Here is a 20,748-nt window from a genome sequence, read left to right as displayed (position 1 = left end):
TTCAAGCCACAATTTTATAGCTAAACCATTAATCAAACATAGAAAAACAAAAATGAAATGAGAGAAAAAAGGTATCCCCAAGGACTCAGCAAGTTTACCTTTTAAGCTTTCTTTTCTCAGAAAGGTGAGAAGGAATCAATAAAGAAAGGAGTAGCCTCAGAGTACAGAAAACAGTGAATGGGATATACTTGTACTAAAGGGATGATCTGGTTTTTATTTTGAAATTAAATTTAACTGGGCATTCTATGTTTTTATCTGCTAAATCTGGCCACTGGAGAAGTTGCATACAATCTAATGAGGTAGAGAAGCTCCAGAATTAAATCTATGAAATTCAATGGCCTACAATTTACCATGTTCTCAGTGAAGCAAAAGAACAGAAGCTTTGTAAAATAGGTTTTCAGAGAAAAGGGGGCTCTGAAAAGTAGTGTACTGGGGATGGTAGAAAACATGTAGTCCTGACAGATATGGTGGTGCATACTTGCAATCACAATACTTGGGAGGCCGAAGCAGGAGGATAGCAAGTCCAGGCCTCCCTGAAGCTTGAAGAGAGTTCAAGGCCATCCTGAGCTGTATATGGTCCTGATGAAAGTTGCTCAAGATAAAATTTGCAGACAAACAAAAAAAAATTATACAATAACTCCATTGTATACGTTGAAGCAAATTGAAATGTGAGCTAATACCCTGCTGCTGTTAGAGTAAAAGATTTGATTTTTATATCAGGAACATGATAGAAATAGAAATGTAAGAAAGATTGCACGGTTCAGACAAAAATCAACATCATTTATTGCTTCTAACTTCTAAAATCATCTTCCCAAAAAAACATGCTAGAATTTGTTGAAGTTGCAGAACAGAATGAAAATGTTGACAAATTTGACCTTGTGAAAGAATAAATACAGAAATGAGAAGGTGGAAAGGAAAAGAACAAATGGAGACAAGGGTTGGGGGAGGGATACTGTCTTCTTACAAGATACTATCACACGTTAGTAGAACAAGAAAAAGAAAGCCAGGCGTGGTGGTGGAGGATGGAAAGCTGACAGCCAGCCTGGGCAACATAATCAGACACAGTCTTAAAAAGTAAAAAATACCCCACCACCCTACACAAATTCCTACTGTCCTATAGACCATATATTATTGAAAGAGACTGTAAGGAAATTAAAATTTAACTATCAAACATGGGAGTAGGGGAAATCAGGTAAAGACATTATGTAAATGAGTTACACCTTTGTTTTTCATAGCAAGCTACCAATAGATACTACAGTTTGAACATAAAATAATGTTAGTGACTTTGAACACTGTCTGATGCAACATCATTACCAAATTAGACAGACTGACATACCCAACCCTAGAATGAAGTTAGTTAACATAAGGAACTTGGATACAGCCTTTTATTTCAAATCAGTATCATTATTTAACAATAAAGCATAAAATAAAAAAATAAGCATATACATATATTTATTTTAAAAACAGCCAGAAGAACTAAAATCAGACAGAAAAAAGATTGTCTGTGGAATAAAATGGTGAGTGAAGAATCTTAGGATGGATGATCATTGCTTTTATTATAAGGTCTTCATTATTATTTGATTTACCTTCACATGGATCTATATTATCTTGATGCAAATTTAAAAAATTAAACTAAGTAGGGGATCTGGGCCTGTAATGTGTTCAATCAAATAGATTTGTTGGAGATTTTTGTCATTTTGTGAAAGGTTCTTCAGTGAATTGAAGACACATTCGTTATTGACACACTTAAGATGCCAGATTGAACACAAAACTTAAATGGAAGAGTTTTGTCCTCTTTATTTTCCCTTTTTCTTATCTGAACCTCACACTGGGGGGATGGGTCTGTCTAATTTGGAAATGGTGTTGCATCAGAAAATGTTCAAAGTAATTTTAACACAACCTTTATAAGCTGAAGTTTTTGTAGTAGCCAGAAGGTGGCATCGAAATCAATCAAGTTCTAGCTTTATAGTGAAAATCTCAAAGAAAAGGTCTATAACCCAAGTGTAAGGAACAACTTCCCCTAAACTGAAAAGGCTGAGAAAGTTGCACATAACAACAAAGCACTTTGCCTCTCTTTGAAGTCTCTGTGTCATCTATCTTGATATTTTAGAACTCCCAGTGTTTCACCTACAAGTCCTTTTGGTTTGGCACAGATAAAGCACAAAAGCCTACATTCTACATTCCAAATACAATGCCATGCCCTCTCTAAATACAGAATTTATGTTCAGTTACAAGCAATGTCTTCCAGAGGTGAGAATCAAAGGATTATTGTGAGGCCATCACAATACTAAGGAATGAAAATACTCTAATGGTTACACTAACATATATGAGCCCCTGGTTTGGGGCTGTCCAAATTGCTCATATACCTGATGTATATGCATTTCATTTGGCATAGAAACACACACATTTATTGACTTATTTTATTTAATGATTCTTTTTACCAGTTCTGTTCAAAATTTTTAGGTCCAAGTTAAACATGTCACATAGAAAACCAGCTTCACTGCAGTATAAAAAGCAGAGGACTAGCCAGGCGCCGGTAGCTCATGCCTGTAATCCTAGTTACTCAGGAGGCAGAGATCAGAAGGATCATGGTTCGAAGCCAGCCCTGGGCAATTAATTCTGTGAGACCCTATCTCGAAAATACCTAACACAAAAAAGGGCTGGTAGAGTGGCTCAAGGTGTACGCCCTGAGTTCAAACCACAGTACCACAAAAAAAAGCACAGGACTGGAGGCGGGACATGTTACCATTAAGGCCTTAACAAGGAGTTCACTTTTCTGAATTTCAGTTTCCTAATTTTCCAGATGAAAGTAATAATAATTTTGCCACTTAGCAGTGTTATCATGAGCATTTTAGAAGATCTTCATGCTGACCTCCACCTTGGGGGCAAGTCATTTACCTACATTGCTCCTTTACTCTCATTCATTTAATAATGAATTTACTGAGCACCAAATACAGTGCTAGACAAAGTTGTTAAGTGCTGAGGACACAACAGTGGAGAAGACAGAAGATGCCCTTGACCTCAAAGTACTTTGGGCTCTGATGGGTGTGGTGACTTAGCCTATAATCCCAGTACTCACACAAGGCTGAAGCAGTAGGATCAAAATTCAAGGTCAGTCTGGGCTACATGAGTTCCAGGTCAGCCTGAACTACCTAACAAGATGCTGTCTCAAAAATAAAAACAAAAACAGCCAACATTCAAAGTAAGGCAGAGATAAACAAAATAAGATAAATTCTTAACCCAAGTTAGTAAATCAGAGTCGTGTGCTAAAAACTAACTAGGGAAGGGATGGAGGCTGTTTCTGATGAAATTGTCAGCATCTTAAAATAGCACAAAACACACTTGATGGAAATCTAGGGTGCTCTTAACTCTTTCTCTAAAGACCAAGGGGTTCTTGAAGTGAACAAGAAGATCACCTCAAAGCAGGTTATGAGACGCAAGAAATTGCTAGTTAAGCCATAAATGAGTCCAGGGCCAAGATAAAAGTCCTCATGCGGAGATAACCATCCATTCCCACCTTTCTTTGTCTCCTTCTGTAAGCAGGCTTTCCGAAACAGGCCCCCCTTGCTGCTCTGACCTAAACAACCCTAGGTCCCTAACCCCAGTGTGAGCCCACCTATTTAGCAACCAGCATGTTCCCTCTAAGCTGATCCCCTGCACTGCCCATTAAGAATCCTGTAATTTCACTGCTGGGGGCCAGAATTTTGAGCACGAGCTCATCTGGGACCACGGGCATAAAATTAAGTAAATAAAATAAAATAAAATAAAAATCCAAGTTTTCCTACTTCTCTGAGTGTCACTTGGTTTCTTGTCTGACAATATTTCCACAACATTTCTGGAGGCCCCAGCAAGATACCCACCATTCTGGCCTCTTGAGCCACTGGCCAGCAGCTGGACTGCACCAGAGTAGGGAGGGACTCGGGACTGAAAGAGGTGTTGCACCACCCAACAGTATTCTGTTGGCTCTGGAGCTGCCTTCCACCCCGAATTACACCAAAGAGGAAGAACAATGGGCAAAAGATTCAAAGGGAATAAAAGAAAAGAGGGTCTGGTGGAAGCTGCCTGACCAGAGACTCTTTTCCCCAGTGCTGTAGCAGCCCTTGTGGTAAAACCACAACACGAGCTAATGCACTTGGGGAAAACGGCCTTGGAAAAACTGCTGGACAAGTACTATTTCATTTCCAAGCTCCCTACCCTGTGTGGCCAAATAAGTGCTAGGTGCATTACATGTGCACAAAACTATGCAAGTCAAGGGCCTAAGCCAAGCCCTGGGATACAAACAATGGGCACCATGCCTTTTGAGGACCTGGGAGTGGACTTCACAGAGGTCAAGCCCTGCCAAGAATACCAATACCTCTTGGTCCTTGTCTGCACTCACTCAGGGTGGGTTGAGGCTTATCCCCCTACACACATGAGAGGTAGTAAAGGCCCTTTTAAGAGAAATTATCCTCAGATACAGGCTCTTCCTTTCTATCGAATCAGATAATGGACCAGCCTTCATGACAGAAATGGTCCAGGGCCTGGCAAAAATTTTTAAAATAAAATGGAGGCTCCACACAGCATACAGACCTCAGAGTTCAAGGAAAGTAGAGTGCATGAATCAGATCCTCAAAATCACCTTAGCCAAACTCTGCCAAGAAACACAATCCTCCTGGATAAACATGCTATCATCAGCCCTGCTCATGGCATGCTGTACCCCTAGACCCTCCGGCTACTCACCCTTTGAGATTCTCTATGGCAGACCCCCTCCCACAATAAACAGGCTTAGAGGGGACCTCAGGCAAACTGGAAATCTAGACATCTCCAGGCCCTAGGGAAAACCCTACACTACATCTCCTGGGAAGTCTTAGAAGGTAACCCAATCTCCATGGGTAACTGGGCCCATTCCCACCAACCTAGAGATATGGTATGGGTAAAAAATTGGAAAAAGAAACCACTCTAACCCATCTAACCCAGTTGGACGAGACCCATCTAGTAATATTAGCAACTCCCAAGGCTGTTAAAGTTACAGGTATCACTTCCTGGATTCATCACTCCCAGATAAAGAAGGCAGCAGCCCCCACAGAACCTAATGACTGGCAGACCATCCATGACCCAACTAACCCCCTCAAACTGAGGCTCCAAAGAACGTCACAACAGCACACCATTGCCCAAGAGAACTCCAGCCCTGCTCCAGCCACCTTCCGGAAGCGGGTTGGTCAACGCATGGCAGAATCCCTCAGGATTTGCCTGCCAGGACTAAATGCATTCCCCTTTCTGCCACCCTTACCTCATCTTACTGATTAGCATTGTTGCAACACTGTTCTCACTAGGACTGGCCATCACTGCTCCCCAGGATTTAGGCCAAAGAATACTGCTGGTGTCCTGTTATCTCCTCATAGCAGGAAGCCTTACTGCTGTTTGGTGCTATCTGTAGCCCAGACCCCAGTCTCAGGCATGAGGTCTCTGATGTGTTTTTGCTTTCTGACTCTATTACATTTGAAGGTTGTGCCATCTAGAGGCTGGGATGACTGCTCAGCTTGTGTAAAACCTCTCTTCTTCCAGGGAAAATTATGATATGCCTTCACCTATTACCAATACCTGTCATCCACATGCAGCACATCAATTTCTGAATGTATCAAAGGAGGGACAATTTGCTATAAGGGAAAACTGACAGGCCTGATGGGGTCCTGCAAGAACAAAGGCACTACAGGGCAGACAGTTTGCTGGAAGAAAGACGGGAACCCCTTAAAGGCATGGAATGATGAAATGACAGGAGGAGGAAATAAACCTCATTATGTCTGGGCATCCTCCCCGACCACCCTGTCCCCATATCAGTCTACAAAGGGAAAAGCCACAGATATAGAGAAGCCACCCAGAGGCATTACCTAGAAGGCTATGAATCTATAAAATACATTGATCTGTCAACACCACGACCCCCATTAAGGCTTCCTTCCAGGACAGGGAACTTTAACTTGGAACCCCAACTGTACAAGCTGCTAAATGCAACTCACTGCCTCCTTAATCTTACAAACCCACCATTGGCGGGTGATTATTGGCTCTGCCTGTCCTCAGGTCCCCTCCGGTAGCAGCCCTGGTGAGTTCCCCTAACCAGAGCATGCATGATGCTACTCCCAACTCTACCAGCACGAAACCCAAAGTAAGAAATATACAGCTATCTCAGAGGGCCCCTAATTGTATCTACAATTCAAGAGGATGCTATCCAGTGGGGGAGCTGGCTGCTATCCAATGTGCCCAAATCCAAAACTATACAGCCACCACCATTAGATGTACAGTTGACAGACCATGGTGCAGCAGCCCAGGAACCTTCTTTGTTTGCAGGACCCTTGCTTATCAGTGCTTGCCAGCTAACTGGAAGGGCATTTGCATATTAGCATTCTTCACTCCCCAAGAGAAACATAGTGCCTAACACTCAGAGCCTTCCCATACCACTGATGGCCCATACAGAGTCAAAGAGAGCTATCCAATTCATACCTTTACTAGTTGGATTAGGGTTAATGGCTGGAATAGGAACAGGCATAGGAGGACCACTGGCATAAAATAAAATAAAATAAAATAAAATAAAATAAAATAAAATAAAATAAAATAAAAATCCAAATTCTCCTACTTCTCTGTGTGTCGCTTGGTTTCTTGTCAGACAATATTTCCACAACAGAAGAACAATGCAGATGCACCTGCTTTACTGGAGTATCTCTAGAATATAGCATAGAAACTATTTGTCCTCCACAAATAATGTGGCGTGGAAGGAGGAAGTATAAGAGGTGTTCAAATTGCTTTTGATGAAAAGCACTGACTGCTTACTTGGACACACGAATTAACTAACAGCAGCAGAAAAGCATGGCATCTGTCCTCCATTTTGTAGCTGTCCTCGCTCTAAACCATTCTCTTTGCAGTCACCTTGGATTCCAGGAAGGACAGGAATGATCAATAATATCTTACTGACAGGAACTGAAATTATCCCCAACAGCAGACTCTCCTTTGGATGGACCACCTTCCTGGCTCTGGATAACAATTCCAGAACCTCTCCCAAAATAAGGACTGAGATAATGGTCAACTGGAACATACCTGTGACTGGGCTAGTTTAACCATGCATACCTTTGTTCCCCTACCCCCAGTTCTTTTGTCTACTTAAACCTATAGCTCATGTCTGTACCCTGAAGATGGCTGCAGATGGGCTGATGAGTGCTTACTCTGCCTCTTCCCATGGCATGTCCTGAGCCATGTAATAAATTTCCTTTCTCTGCCTTCACCGTGGCTCTTTCTTTGGCATTTAAGGGTGAGTGGCTGGACCTGGCATATGGAATCTCAGGAATTTGGGTCTTGAGTCCAAAACTCCTGTTTCAGAAGTGCTTTGTAAAAGAAAAGGACAATGCAAGCTTCTCCTAAATTACTTTTGTTTCATTTAATTTTTGCATCATTATCAGGAAATTAAGGCCAGGCAGGTTGTGTCCCCTGGCCAAGGGTTAATGGGAGAAGGAAGAAAAGTCATGATTTGACTCCAGGGTGTGTATTCTTCTGACAAAATATTTGTTTTATCCATTTTTTAATTGTTGTGCTAGGGGGGTACATTGGGGTATTTACAAAAGTTCTTACAATGTATCAAATATATCATACTTGAATTCACCCTTTCCACTGTTCTCCTTTATCCTCCCCTCCCCTATTCCTTAAATAGTTTCAACAGGTATCATTTTTGCATTTGCATACACATGTGCACATTTTTGCACCATATTCACCCTCCTACCCCCTTTCCCTACCACTCCATCCAACACTGGTACCAATCCCCCTACCCTGAGCAGGACCTGTTCTGCCCTCCTTTTCTCTGAAAAAAAGATAAAAGAAAAAAAAAGAAAGAAATGACATTTTTGCTTATTTGAGATAAAGATAGCTACACAGAAAGTTTCCTTATGATATTTCCATGTATATATGTATTATAACCCTGATTGATTCATTTCCTATTTCTAAAGGTAATTCATCACTTTCCCTCATATGTTTTAAAATTCTTCCTTTTCTGGAAAATTTGAGGGAATATAAAAGTAATATGCATTTTTGGTAGAAAATTGAAATTTGTGTGAGCACATAAATGAAATAAAAATTGTCATAATCTTACTTCAAAATTCAATAATATTATCTCTCACAAACTTTTTTTCAAAATGAAGCAAAGCATAATATTTTTCTGTATACATGCTTATTGTGAACAACTGAACCAGTTCAAGAGGTATAAAGAAGATCAAAAATGGTCTCTTAAAAATGCAAAGTAGATGGTAAGAGATGTGGTTCAACTGGTAGAGCACCTGCCTAGCAAGTGTGAAGCCTTGAGTTCAAACCCAAGTACCACTCCCCACCCCAACCCTGCCTCACACAAAATGTGAAAAATGGATTTGGTCAGTCTTGTTGAACACTTTTCTATGGCCTTCCCTGAACTTGTAAATAATTTAAACACTTTAGCAGAGCCCACGGGACTCACAAAATCTTACTCTGACCTGTTTCTCAGACCTCCCCTCTTTCCATTTGCCGTTTTGCTATATACTAGCTTCTCTGCTTCTCTCAGTCCCTAGAGTATAATGTGCCTCAGGACCTTTGCTTTTCTTGCCTTTGGCTTGAAAGCTTTTCCTAGGGCTGCTGAAAGACTGGCTTCCTCCTCTTCATCTCAGTTCAAAAGTTACTTCCTCCTGAAAGCCCTCCCCCAGCCCTCTTCCATAGCACACCACTCATTCTCCACTGGGTTTCCTGTTTTGTTTTCTCCTTCATAGCATTTATCACTGTTATGTTGTTTATTTATATCTTGCTTAATTACATCTTGTTTATTTACATTTTAATTGCCAGTCATCCTCTAACTGAAATGAGCTTGTCCATTTGTTTGCACTTATAACCTCACCCTTTAACATACTGTCTGGGATATAATGGAGGATCAATAAGTATGCAAATAAAAATAAAAATATAATCTTTTCACTGAGAAATAATTCCTGTTTGCATATGTGTATTCCTTCAGACTATTTTCCTTGCATATATAGGTGTTTTTATATATGTGAATATAAAATAATTAAGTGCATAAACATGCCCACAAAATAGAATTACACTCCTGCCATTTTTACAACTTGATTTTTTACATAACAATATATCATAGACAAATTTATATGCCAAAATATCTTATGCATAATTTTTAGATTAAATGGTTTTTTATTTATGACTATCATAATTCATTTAAGTATTATCTTACTGATAGATGTTTAAGCTGTTTCCATTTTATTCTTACTATTACACGATACTTGCCATGGTTCTGATCTTTGCTTTGTTTTGTTTTTTTTGGAAATGCTGGGGTACAGTTTGGATCTTAAATGTCTTCCAAAGGCTCAGGTGTTGAAGGCTCGGTCCCCATCCTGTGGTGACATTGGGAAGTGGTTGAGCCTTTAAGAGGCGGTTTTAGCTGCAGGAAGTTAGGTCACTGGGCATGTGCTCTGGAAGAAGAGATTGAGATGCTGGCCCTTTTGTCTTTCTCTCTGCTCCACAACTGCCAGCAGATGAACAGGCTTCTCCTGCCATGTGCTCCCACCATAATACTGGTGCCACAATAGAACCAATGCAACCAATGACTGAAACCATGAAACTATGAGCCAAAGAAACAACTCTTCTAAGTTGCTTATCTTGTGTGTTTTGTCACATTGATGCAAAGCTAACTAACATGGCACCTATAGTATTAGGAAATGTATTTAAATTTCCACTAAATGAGTTTCTAGGAGGAAAACTGCTAAATCAAATAGTCTACATGTTTAGTAAATGTTTGATAAAATTTGATCAATATTATTAAACAACTACCAGTAGAAAATGGGATGTTTACATCTCACTCTAGTCAACACTGGAAATTTTAATCTTTTTAATTTATTTAACAATCTAATAGGCAAAAATAATATTTATAAATTTACATTTCCTTTTTAAACAGTATTCTCTTGTTATTTCCCACTATATCATGTTATATCTTATTTGTGATTTTCATCTCCTTTTATATTGGATGGTCATTTTTTCATATACACTTGTATTTTCTTATGCTGCATTTGCTGATTTTATATTGCACATACAAAATCATCAATGTTTGAATGCTCATTTGGTACAAGTATGACATAAATGTCCAATTTTATTTTCATGAATGCCATTTAATTTAATGCTATTTACTTAATAACCCATTTGTCTGCTATTGACTTGAAATTCTATCTTCATCATATTCAAAATTTGTATTTGTAATTGGATTTATTTCTTCTGTCTAGATTTATGATAGTTTTACAGTATTCTAACAATGTTATTATTTTGATGAATTTATGTCAATATTTACCCAGGTACATCTTTATACAATAAAACCCAGGCTTATTAAAATGTTTAATAGTGATTAAAATTTAATTTTTCTTACTATTAACAGTATAAGCATAATGTGAAGTAACTTTCTTATTAAAATTTTAAATTAATACATTTATTATAAGAAAACTATTGACTTAGAATACATTACATAAGTTATAAGGTTCAAAAACAAACAAATATACAAATTTGTTACATGATAATTTTGTTAGAAATCAGAGAAATAAAAAGCATATTAATCAACAAAGTATTTTTAAATAATTGGCTTTACAATTAAAAAAAAAAACTTGATTCCTATTTCATTCCACTCTATATACAAAAAATAAGTTCCAACTAGATTAGCAATTTAAATATAATATAAAAGGAAATTATAAAAATACTAAGGAAATACAGAGATTGTTATTTTCAGGAAGAAGTTCATTATTAGCAAGATGACACAAACCCCAGAAACCATAAAGAAACATCAACAGAATCAACTATTGAAAATATGAATATAATTTCCAATAACTTTGCTACATTTTATTACATAGATGGGCCTAATTTACTAGCACCCATATACATTTGAAAATCTGTTTCATTTCCAATATATTGTTATTCTAAATAATACTTTATGATAAGCAATAATACTGTATGCTAAGCAAGGTTTGTCTTTGAATAGTCTATGTACTGAAATTTGTGGTGTCACATTTTTGTTTGAAAAAAGTGGGTCATTGGTTTAGGTCTAGAAAACTTATTGTTATAAAAGCCCTTTTAAAAATAGCTCATTTTAAAGAACTAAAGATTTAGACCTTTGTATGATATTTTTTTTCACCACCTGGTGCTCTCTTTGTCCTTCATAGTATGAAAGTTTTGTTGGCAATGTCTAAGATTTTCTAAGTTATTGAGGTCAAAAAAGAATTAGCACCCTGGATCAGAATTTAATGCACTTTTCTCCAGTAGGTAAAAGACCTTTTGTATGAATAAACTTTCCTCCCATGAACTCAACCTGACATGATTAAAGATTTGTCTCCCCTTCCTCCAAATTTCTGGGTTTTCTTAATTGTCTGCAATAATTCTACTCCGTGAATTTTGTTAACTCTTTCCTGAGTCAATTTTTTAAATGTATATATTGCTTGGAATAATAAGTTCACAGTTATGGGTAGACATAAAAAAAAAAACCTGACTGTTCTGAACCATGCTTTTTTTTTATTATTATTCATATGTGCATACAATGCTTGGGTCATTTCTCCCCCCTCCCCGGCACCCCCTCCCTTACCACCCACTCCACCTCCTCCCTCTCCCTCCACTACCCCCTCGCTACCAGGCAGAAACTATTTTGCCCTTATCTCTAATTTTGTTGAAGAGAGAGTATGAGCAATAATAGGAAGGAACAAGGGTTTTTGCTAGTTGAGATAAGGACAGCTATACAGGGAGCTGACTCACATTGATTTACTGTGCATGTGTGTTACCTTCTAGGTTAATTCTCCATGATCTAACCTTTTCTCTAGTTCCTGGTCCCCTTCTCCTATTGGCCTCAGTTGCTTTTAAGGTATCTGCTTTAGTTTCTCTGCATTGAGGGCAACAAATGCTAGCTAGTTTTTTAGGTGTCTTACCTATCCTCACATCTCCCTTGTGTGCTCTCGCTTTTATCTTGTGCTCAAAGTCCAATCCCCTTGTTGTGTTTGCCCTTGATCTAATGTCCGCATATGAGGGAGAACATATGATTTTTAGTCTTTTGGGCCAGGCTAACCTCGCTCAGAATGATGTTCTCCAATTCCATCCATTTACCAGCGAATGATAACATTTCGTTCTTCTTCATGGCTGCATAAAATTCCATTGTGTATAGATACCACATTTTCTTAATCCATTCGTCAGTAGTGGGGCATCTTGGCTGTTTCCATAACTTGGCTATTGTGAATAGTGCTGCAATAAACATGGGTGTGCAGGTGCCTCTGGAGTAACCTGTGTCACAGTCTTTTGGGTATATCCCCAAGAGTGGTATTGCTGGATCATATGGTAGATCAATGTTTAGCTTTTTAAGTAGCCTTCAAATTTTTTTCCAGAGTGAACCATGCTTTTTGTTAATGGTGGAGAAGTTGTTGTCATTTAAACTATCTGAAACCAGCTTTTATAGAAACTAACTTGGCTATGAAGACCCAGGAAATCTAGCAATGACTCAGGTAGGGAAGGAAAAGAAATGAACTAGTGAGAAATGAGGAAACATTTCCTAAAAATGGGAGCATTATTAGTTTTGTTTTTAGGTAAAGTAATAGAAAGTTTGCTTTTAAAACAATTGAAGCTTCTGTTATGGTTAACATTCGAAAGAAATTGTTTTATCCAGTTACTCAGGGACAAGGTGCCCTGAAAAGCCTACGGATCATTAAAGACTTGTTGGGTGTGCTGCTCACCTTAACATGTGAGGGCTTATCATTAAGCACAGTGATGAAAATGGTCAAACTGCTATACTAGCTAGGTTTTTGGCAGTCCTCACAACTCAGTTTTCTAGTAGTTCAGTACATAAAGCATTTAAAAATATGCCAACAGTAAAGAAACCATTGGTCCAATGCATCTTTAAGAACTATGTTTTCTTTTTTCTTTTCATGTGTGTGTTACTGGGGATTGAACCCAGAGCCTTGCTAGGTAGGCATTACCATTTGAGCTATACCCCAACCCTTTCATTTTGTTTTGTTTTGTGTTTGAGTCAAGAACTCCCCATTACCCAGTATCCCCATCACTGCAATTTTCTCAAACTTGAAATCCTCCTGCCTCCTCCCACATAACTGGGATTACAAGCGTGGTGGACCACTATACCCAGTTTAGAATTATATTTTCACTGAGCCGATTCTTCATGCATCCTAATATAATGCTACATAGCAATGACACAGTGCCTTAAATCATATAGTATGAAATTTCCAAACAGCTTCTCGCTGTCTGTAGACAAAGGGGGAGGGAAAGACTCCTTCATGAATTTCAATCTTCTTAAGAAGTCTGGTGGGATTAAAGTAAAAGTGATTCCAGCGTAGACAGTAAAATCACACAAAGCAAAGATGGCCATACTCACTCATTGGGGGTGCCCTTCTGGCCACAAAAGTGACCCTGGCTGTCTGTAGGATAGGCCACTCTCCTGGGGTCCCCGTGTACCCAGGCTGCAGGAACAAGAAAGGACAAAAACTCTATCAGCAAAATCCGGTTGGAGGCAGGTAGTGTGGTTTTCAATATTAGAGTGCACCATGCAAGACACTAACCCCTCCCCTCAGTCACACAAGATTATTGATTTTCTTCAAAGAGTAATTTCTTAATGAAAAGCAAGATAAAATATGGATGAATCAGTCAGAAAGCACATTTCTCTTATTCTCTCAGGATTCATCTGGGTTGTAGCCAAAACATGAGGTAATGCACTTAGAAAATGACATTTATTAAAATGTGACTTAGAGGGCACACTACAAAGCCTTGCTTGGAGAGAAGACTCCTTTTCTAAGGCTCAAAACTAAATGACTTCATGGCACAGCTAATAAATTTACAGTAAGTAACATGATGTAATACTTTTGGGTTATATATAAGTGAAAACCATTTAAAAATTCAAAGGAATGAAACTACAATGCCCACTTCAAACTGTCTACTTTGCTACGATTTTATGTGACATTACAAAGGCAAACGAAGGCACTACAGAAGCAACATATAATAGAGATTTACTACACAGTTACTCTAATATTTTCAAAGCTTAATACAAATATCAAGTGTTCTCAAACTTCAGGAAATCTAAGGACTTTATTGTATTTTCTATGAAGACATTGGCTCTACTACATACAAACTAATCATCCTTTCTTCTTTTTTGCAAGAATGATAAACTCAACCTGACAGCTATACTATAAACCACAGAAAGATTCATCAGTTAAATTAGTTAATACTCCCTAATTCTAGTCGAATTTTTCTAACTTGTCCAGTTTCTAAAAACCTAGGAAATACATTGCTTATCTAATGCTTTTCTATGCATGTAGAAAGCATATCTCTTTGTCCTTTGCTTCCTCTAACATTTGCCCAGCTATCTCCTTATCCACATTTATTGGATTTGACAGTTCATATTACAATTCAATCACCCTTATGTATGTGGCCTGTGTGACATGGGATGATAAAAATAATCAATTCTGAATGAGAATTTTAATGTGGAAAAAGAACTTTTCTCGATATTTTTCTCACCAACCAAACCTTTCTGGTCTTCTTTGTCTAATTCTCACTCCAATATCATAGTGTCCAAATCACTTTCATCTTCTTATACCTTCTTACGAAATCTGACTCATTCAGACAGCACTGTGCTGCCATATCTTCCCATCTTTATTTCCCAGAATAAAGAAATTAAACCATAAATAAGGCATTTAAATGACATCCAAGTGTTCAATGTAGAGTGTCTCCAGTTGTGATTTTTTTTATGGTCTGTTTCATATCTTAAGTTTGTCACAGAAATTTTTCACATTTTGGCTAAACCTAAGAATCGGGACTATACTTTTCATAACATGTTTTTAGCTTTATTTAAAATTTTTTTTAATACATAATAATGTATAGGCATCTAAAGAAGCACTGGGATTTTTAGATTTGTTATTTATTACCTATAACCCTGAACAAATCATTTGATTATTTTGAGTGTTCCTTCCTAATTTGTTACTAAAAATGGGGATAATAATACCCAAACCCATAAGAATATTGAGAATATGAAAGAAGATAGTGAAAGTAGAATACCTAACATGACACACAAAATCCCATGGACTCGGTAATATTAATTCTTGTTTTTTTTCATCCCCAAAAGCAAAATATGAGACAGGGACTTTGATGCAAGTATTTTATTTCAGTGATCTAAGGATGGGATTAAGGCTGATAAAGAACATGTTAAAGAGTAGTAAATTGTGGTGGACAATTGTGGTTCCTAGTAACTTCTGTGGAACCATATAAAATATTCCTGCCAGGAGGCATTGTAAACCTACAAACAATAAATGCAAACAAAAGCAGATGGGTTGAGGGGAAATAGGATATCTGCCAGTTTTCTTTCCCTTTTTCATCATAAATTGATTCATTAAAGCATTTACTGAACAATCACTGTGTCTTATACTAGAAGTCAGTATCATAGGTTTATGTCCAAGTTTTCAAGAATAACATCGAAAGGGGAAAGAAAGTTTTTAAAAGGCTTAAAAGAAAAGTGGGACTTTATACAGGTTTCTGAAAAACAATTAGGACTTGGACATGGAGCTGAAGTAGGAAGGAATTACAGGTTGAGGAAGCTGAGAAAACAGCTTCATTTATTTATCACTTATAAAGTGTTAGGGGCTATGCTATGTTTATCAATCTATTGCTTCATTTAACTTATGGATCTTATAATAAATAACCCTGAGGGGTAGTTATTATTTTTTACTCGAATTTTATATACATATTTTTTTCTCCAGATCACACAGTTTGAAAGTGATAAAACCAGGGCTTAATCTCAGATGTGCTGCCTTCTAAGGCCCCTGGTTTTAAACACTGGACTGCAGTGTCAGTAAAGCTGCCTGCTGAGGACAGATTAGGTATGAGCTTGTTAACAGTGAGTGCTATGGTTTGGATATGAAATGCCATCCAAAAGTCTCATGTGTGGAAAGATTGGTCCCTACTGTAGCATGTTCACAGGTAGGGATTTTGAGAGGTGATTGGGTCATAAGGGCTCTGAACTAATCAATGGATTAATCCATTAATGGATTCCTAATTTGATAGGACTATTGGGAGGCAGTGAAAACTTCTGGAGGTGGGTCCGAGTTGAACGAAGCAGGTCAGGGAGGGATGTGTTACTGGAAGCTCTATCTTGTCCCTGGCCTCTTCTTTCCTCTGCTTCCTGTGCACCATGGAGTGAGCTGATTTGCTCCACCCCATGCTTCCTGCCATGATGTTCAGTCTCACCTCAGGTCCAAAGCAACAAAGCCAGCCAACCATGGGCTCAAACCAAAAATAAATTGTTCCCTCTTTTAAACCATTTCTCTCATGTGTCTGTCATAGCAACAAAAAGGCCAACATAGTGGGACACATCAAGGGCATCAGCTAAGTGAGGATCAGCAAAATGCCAGAACACCATGTGGGAAAGAGATGGCACAGGCAATTTTGAAGCTTTTGTCACTTGAGGAAAAGAGCTTTATACTTGATGAGGAGAAGAGAGGGAGAATGTGTCTCAGGAGGGATCCAGAGATCTGCGGCCAAAAGGGAAGGATGTGAAGATGGAGGTGTCAAGGGAGGAATTCTTTGTAGTGTTGAGTTGCTGCAGTTGGCTGTATTTACTGGGCTGATACTACCCCTCCCCACACAGCCTCTGGGATGGAAGCTGTGCTGCAGATGGTGCGTGTTTGAGCTGGAACATCAAGTCTTTGAACTGCAAGCTGCAAAAAACAGAGGAGGAAAAGGAGATGTGCAGCAGCAGTCATTTTTATCCCTATTCATAAAGAGAGAGAATTCTCGCATTTTACTCCCTTTGTGGACTTTCTTTCTACATTGGAAGTTCTAGAACTGTGCCGCCCAGGATACTTGTCTACTGAGAGCTTGAGATGGCTTATTAAAGTGAGACATGCTATAAGCACAATATTCATGATATATTTGAAAAATAATACGAACATAAAGAACATCAATACTTTTTTACTGTTTACATTTGAAATGGTACTTAGAACACATTATTAAATCATTAAAATGAAATCTATCTGTTTCTTTTTACATCCTTAAAATGTGAAAAGTTTAAGATTACATATGTTATTCATGTTATGTTTTTCCTGGACAGATCTGTTCCAGAACATTTCTCCATAATGTCAAAGACTTCTTAAATAAGGTAATTAACAGTGCCTTGACATCACTGGTTTGTATGATAGTCACTCTCAAGTCCATTATACATAACACATCATTTTTATAAACAAATATGTTATAATACCCATTTTTCAATCTTAAAATAACAGTCATTAAGAACATAATCTACATGAGTTTTTTAGAAGTCAATACCATTGACATTTATTGTAAATAAAAAATAAGAAATAATTCATAAACAGCATGCATATCAGTATGCAAACATTCAGGTGTGACTATACCTGACTATGTCACTGTGTCAGATTTATACCTACAGTGGGATCACTGCAAATGTAGCAACAATACTTGCAGCTACAGGAAATGTAGCAGCAATACTATACAGCACAGGAAACTCAAATACTACAAGTGATGTTGGCAGTGATGTGATTTTCCTAAGTGAACAAATTTTAGTGATTTCTAACAAAAAAAGTACAATCTTCTTTCAACTTCTCTTGGTATTCACTAAAATCATGAAAAATAACTTTTGTAATTTAAAAATAAAAGAATATTTTAGAACAGTGGGACACAGGAAAATCAGTCAGAAAGCAGGGTCATTTTTGATTATGCAGAGCTGTTCCAAATATTGCAAGACACCTGTTTTCCTTGGCTCCTACCTTCTAAATGAGAGTAGTCTCCCACCCTGACATTGCAACAATCAAAAAATTCAGAAAGACTCCCTATGCAGTGGTATGACTTTAGATGAGAGCCACTGGTTAGATGTTCCGTCATACTCTTCAAAATGTCAAAAATTGTAGATTCTGTGCTGTTTTTTTTTTCTCCCAGATGGTTTGGGAGTATGTTATCCTGGAGTTCTTTCTTGCCACGAGTCCTATTTACCTTGGTTCATCTGATCACCATCTACAGTGGCTTTCAAATATGTCTTACATATTATTTAACATTTCTCCCTCAAAAGCATCCTTCAGTAAAACAGGTCCTGTCTGGGGGTTGGTACCAATGGGAGGAGGGAGGCTACAAGGAAAGGGTATAGGAAGGTGAATATAGTAGAAATATTATGTACTTATGTATGCAAATGGGAAAATGAGACCTGTTGGAGGGAGAGGGAATAAAGGAGAATGATGGAAGGGGTGAATTCAACTATGATATGTTATAATAACTTTTATAAATGTCACAATGTACGCTCAGTATGTAAATAAAATTTTAAAAGGGGGGAAAAGCATCCAAATGTGAACTAGACTTGGTGATTTGCTTCTAATTAATAGAATGTGGCAGAAATGAGATCAGATGACTTCTAAAAATGGGTAATAAAAGTCTCTTCTCTCTCTCTCATCTCTCTCTCTCTCTTTCTCTCTCTCTCTCTCTTCCCTCACCCACTACCTCTAGGGGAAGCCATCTGACATGTCATGAGGACACTCAGACAGTCCTATAGAAAAACCCACATGATTATCAGCAGTCATGGAAACTGAAGCTCCCTGCCAACATTCACGTAAGGGAGCCAAGCTAAGGGCAGATCCTCTACCTTAGTCAGTCCTTGGCTGACTGCACCCTTGGCTGACATCTTGAATGCAACTTCCTGACCTATTACCAAGCTAACCCATTCCCAAATTCTTGACCATAGGAACTATGAGATAAGAAATGTTTATTATTTTAAATTGCACAGTTTGAGGATAACTTACTATGTGCAGCTTTTTCATTACCTTTTCTACTTGAAAGAAATAATTGGCCATCTTTCTCAAATTAAATATTCAAAATTATTAGAAAACAAATATTCTCTATTCGATTTTTGTTGTGCTTTAAACTTATTGCTACAATTTCTATGGTTTTAGTATTTTTTGGTCTTTTAGCATATGATTTAAAACATGGAGCCTTCAACTTGATTTGAAGTATTTCCCAGGGCCTAATGAATTATATAGTATTTGTTACCTATTTACCTTAGTTCTTAAGAGGAGATTAATTTGAAAACTTTATCTTAAAATGAATATGGTCAAACTCCCATTTATTTATTTATATTAAGTTGTCAATCATATTCCCCATTCATTTAGCCATTCATTCATAGGGCCATACTTTGTGATAAGTACATATAGACATAAGCACATCTCATAAGATAAAATTCTTAGCACATTCTTCCTAAAGAAAACAAAAGCCATACTGATTGGCCAGTGTAGAGACTAAATTTTATAAAAAACCACTGAAAGTTGATGATGACATTGTAGCTAGTGACGCACTATCAGTCTCAGGACAAGACTTCAGATACCATATTGTTTGTGATTTTTGGTTGCTTTCACTTATTCCTCTAAACTTTTACCCAAAGCCAACTCACTGTGGAATTACAGGTGCAATGAGGCGAAGGAGTTTGAGAAAGTATTAGCGGAATGTCATGTGGGGTTCTTGTGCCTCCTCGTGCTCCCCCCCAAACCCTGCCCATCAGTTACCATTATTTAAGTAACCTTCATTCCCCCTCTGCATTACATAAAAGACAGTATACCTTAGTGGTTAAGAGTACAAGCTTTAGAATTAAACTGCCTTGGTTATGATAATGAATAAAACCAAATGACAAAATTATACAGCAATTAACATAAATTAGTCTCGATCACCTTATTCCCTTCATTATCTCACAGTTTAAAAACAATTTTAAGAGACCAGTTTAAGTGAAGCTGATGTATGTAGGGTACACATCTGGGAAGAAGAGAAGAGAAGAGAGAAGAGAAATCATTTGTAAATCCTGATAGGGAAATTCACAGCAGGTAACCAAAGGTTGGTAAAAGATGGGTGAAAACTTTATTCAGGCAAATTACCCTTTCACTCACACCAAGAGTGAGTACTGTTATCTAACATTATTTCTGATTTTCAAACATTTGCAAAGCATATTCCTGTTGTGCTCTAGGGCTGAGTCAAGAAGTTGCAGCCATTAAAAGCCCTCTGTCAAGGAGAAAATGTGATTAGACCAACTGCCTGCACTGACACTTAAAAATTAACTGCAAATCTGTTTGGGGCAGCTAACGCACTCCCTAAACACTTGCTGGGTGGGAATGGTGGTTTTCAAATCATTATTTTGAATCCCTTAAAGGTACATTTTAACTGTTTTAATATGTGAGGAACAGGCTTGCCAAATTGTGCTTATGGCTTTTTAACACAAGCAATTTACAAATGCAATGAAGCAGATAATAGGACACATGATACTGAATTTGAAAATCTGTGTTGATGACATTGCTTGCTACAGAAACATTTTTGGAAGCAGCCCTGTATCCTGTCACCTGTATAAGAAAAGTATTGTTTGTCATTTCACAGGTGGCCTCTTCCAACCAGTGGTGAGTTTAGGGTTGTGTCCTTGAGCACAAATCAGACCTTCCTATGCTAAGTTCATTTAAAATCATTTGGAATGCATACATTCAGAAAAATATAATAAACAGTTAAAAAACTCACTTGATACTAAAAAATCTGCTCAAATTGCAAATGAAAATGAAATGTTTTCTTTGTAAAATGGAGACTTCTACAACAAAAGTAAGTATAAATATGTAATTTAATTTTGGAGTTTTTAAAAAAGTTTTTTGGTTGTTCTAGAGATTGAACTCAGGGCTTTGCAGTTGCTAGACAAGTATCTACTGCTTGAGCCATGTCTCCAGCTCA

General features: G+C 37.8%; 1 protein-coding gene across 2 annotated transcripts in view; it reads right to left on the bottom strand.

Moving 5' to 3' along the window:
• The window catches only part of Slc44a5 (solute carrier family 44 member 5), a 384,704-nt gene that overhangs the window by 42,095 nt on the left and 321,861 nt on the right, over positions 1-20,748 (bottom strand). For both annotated transcript variants that reach the window (XM_074079745.1, XM_074079744.1), the window contains one exon: positions 13,385-13,469. In XM_074079745.1, coding sequence (XP_073935846.1) covers positions 13,385-13,469 — 85 coding nt within the window. The remainder of the gene's footprint in view (positions 1-13,384; positions 13,470-20,748) is intronic.

Source organism: Castor canadensis, chromosome 7 (assembly GCF_047511655.1).
Source record: "Castor canadensis chromosome 7, mCasCan1.hap1v2, whole genome shotgun sequence".
NCBI classification, from domain to species: domain Eukaryota; kingdom Metazoa; phylum Chordata; class Mammalia; order Rodentia; family Castoridae; genus Castor; species Castor canadensis.
This window is presented reverse-complemented; position numbering and strand designations above follow the sequence as displayed.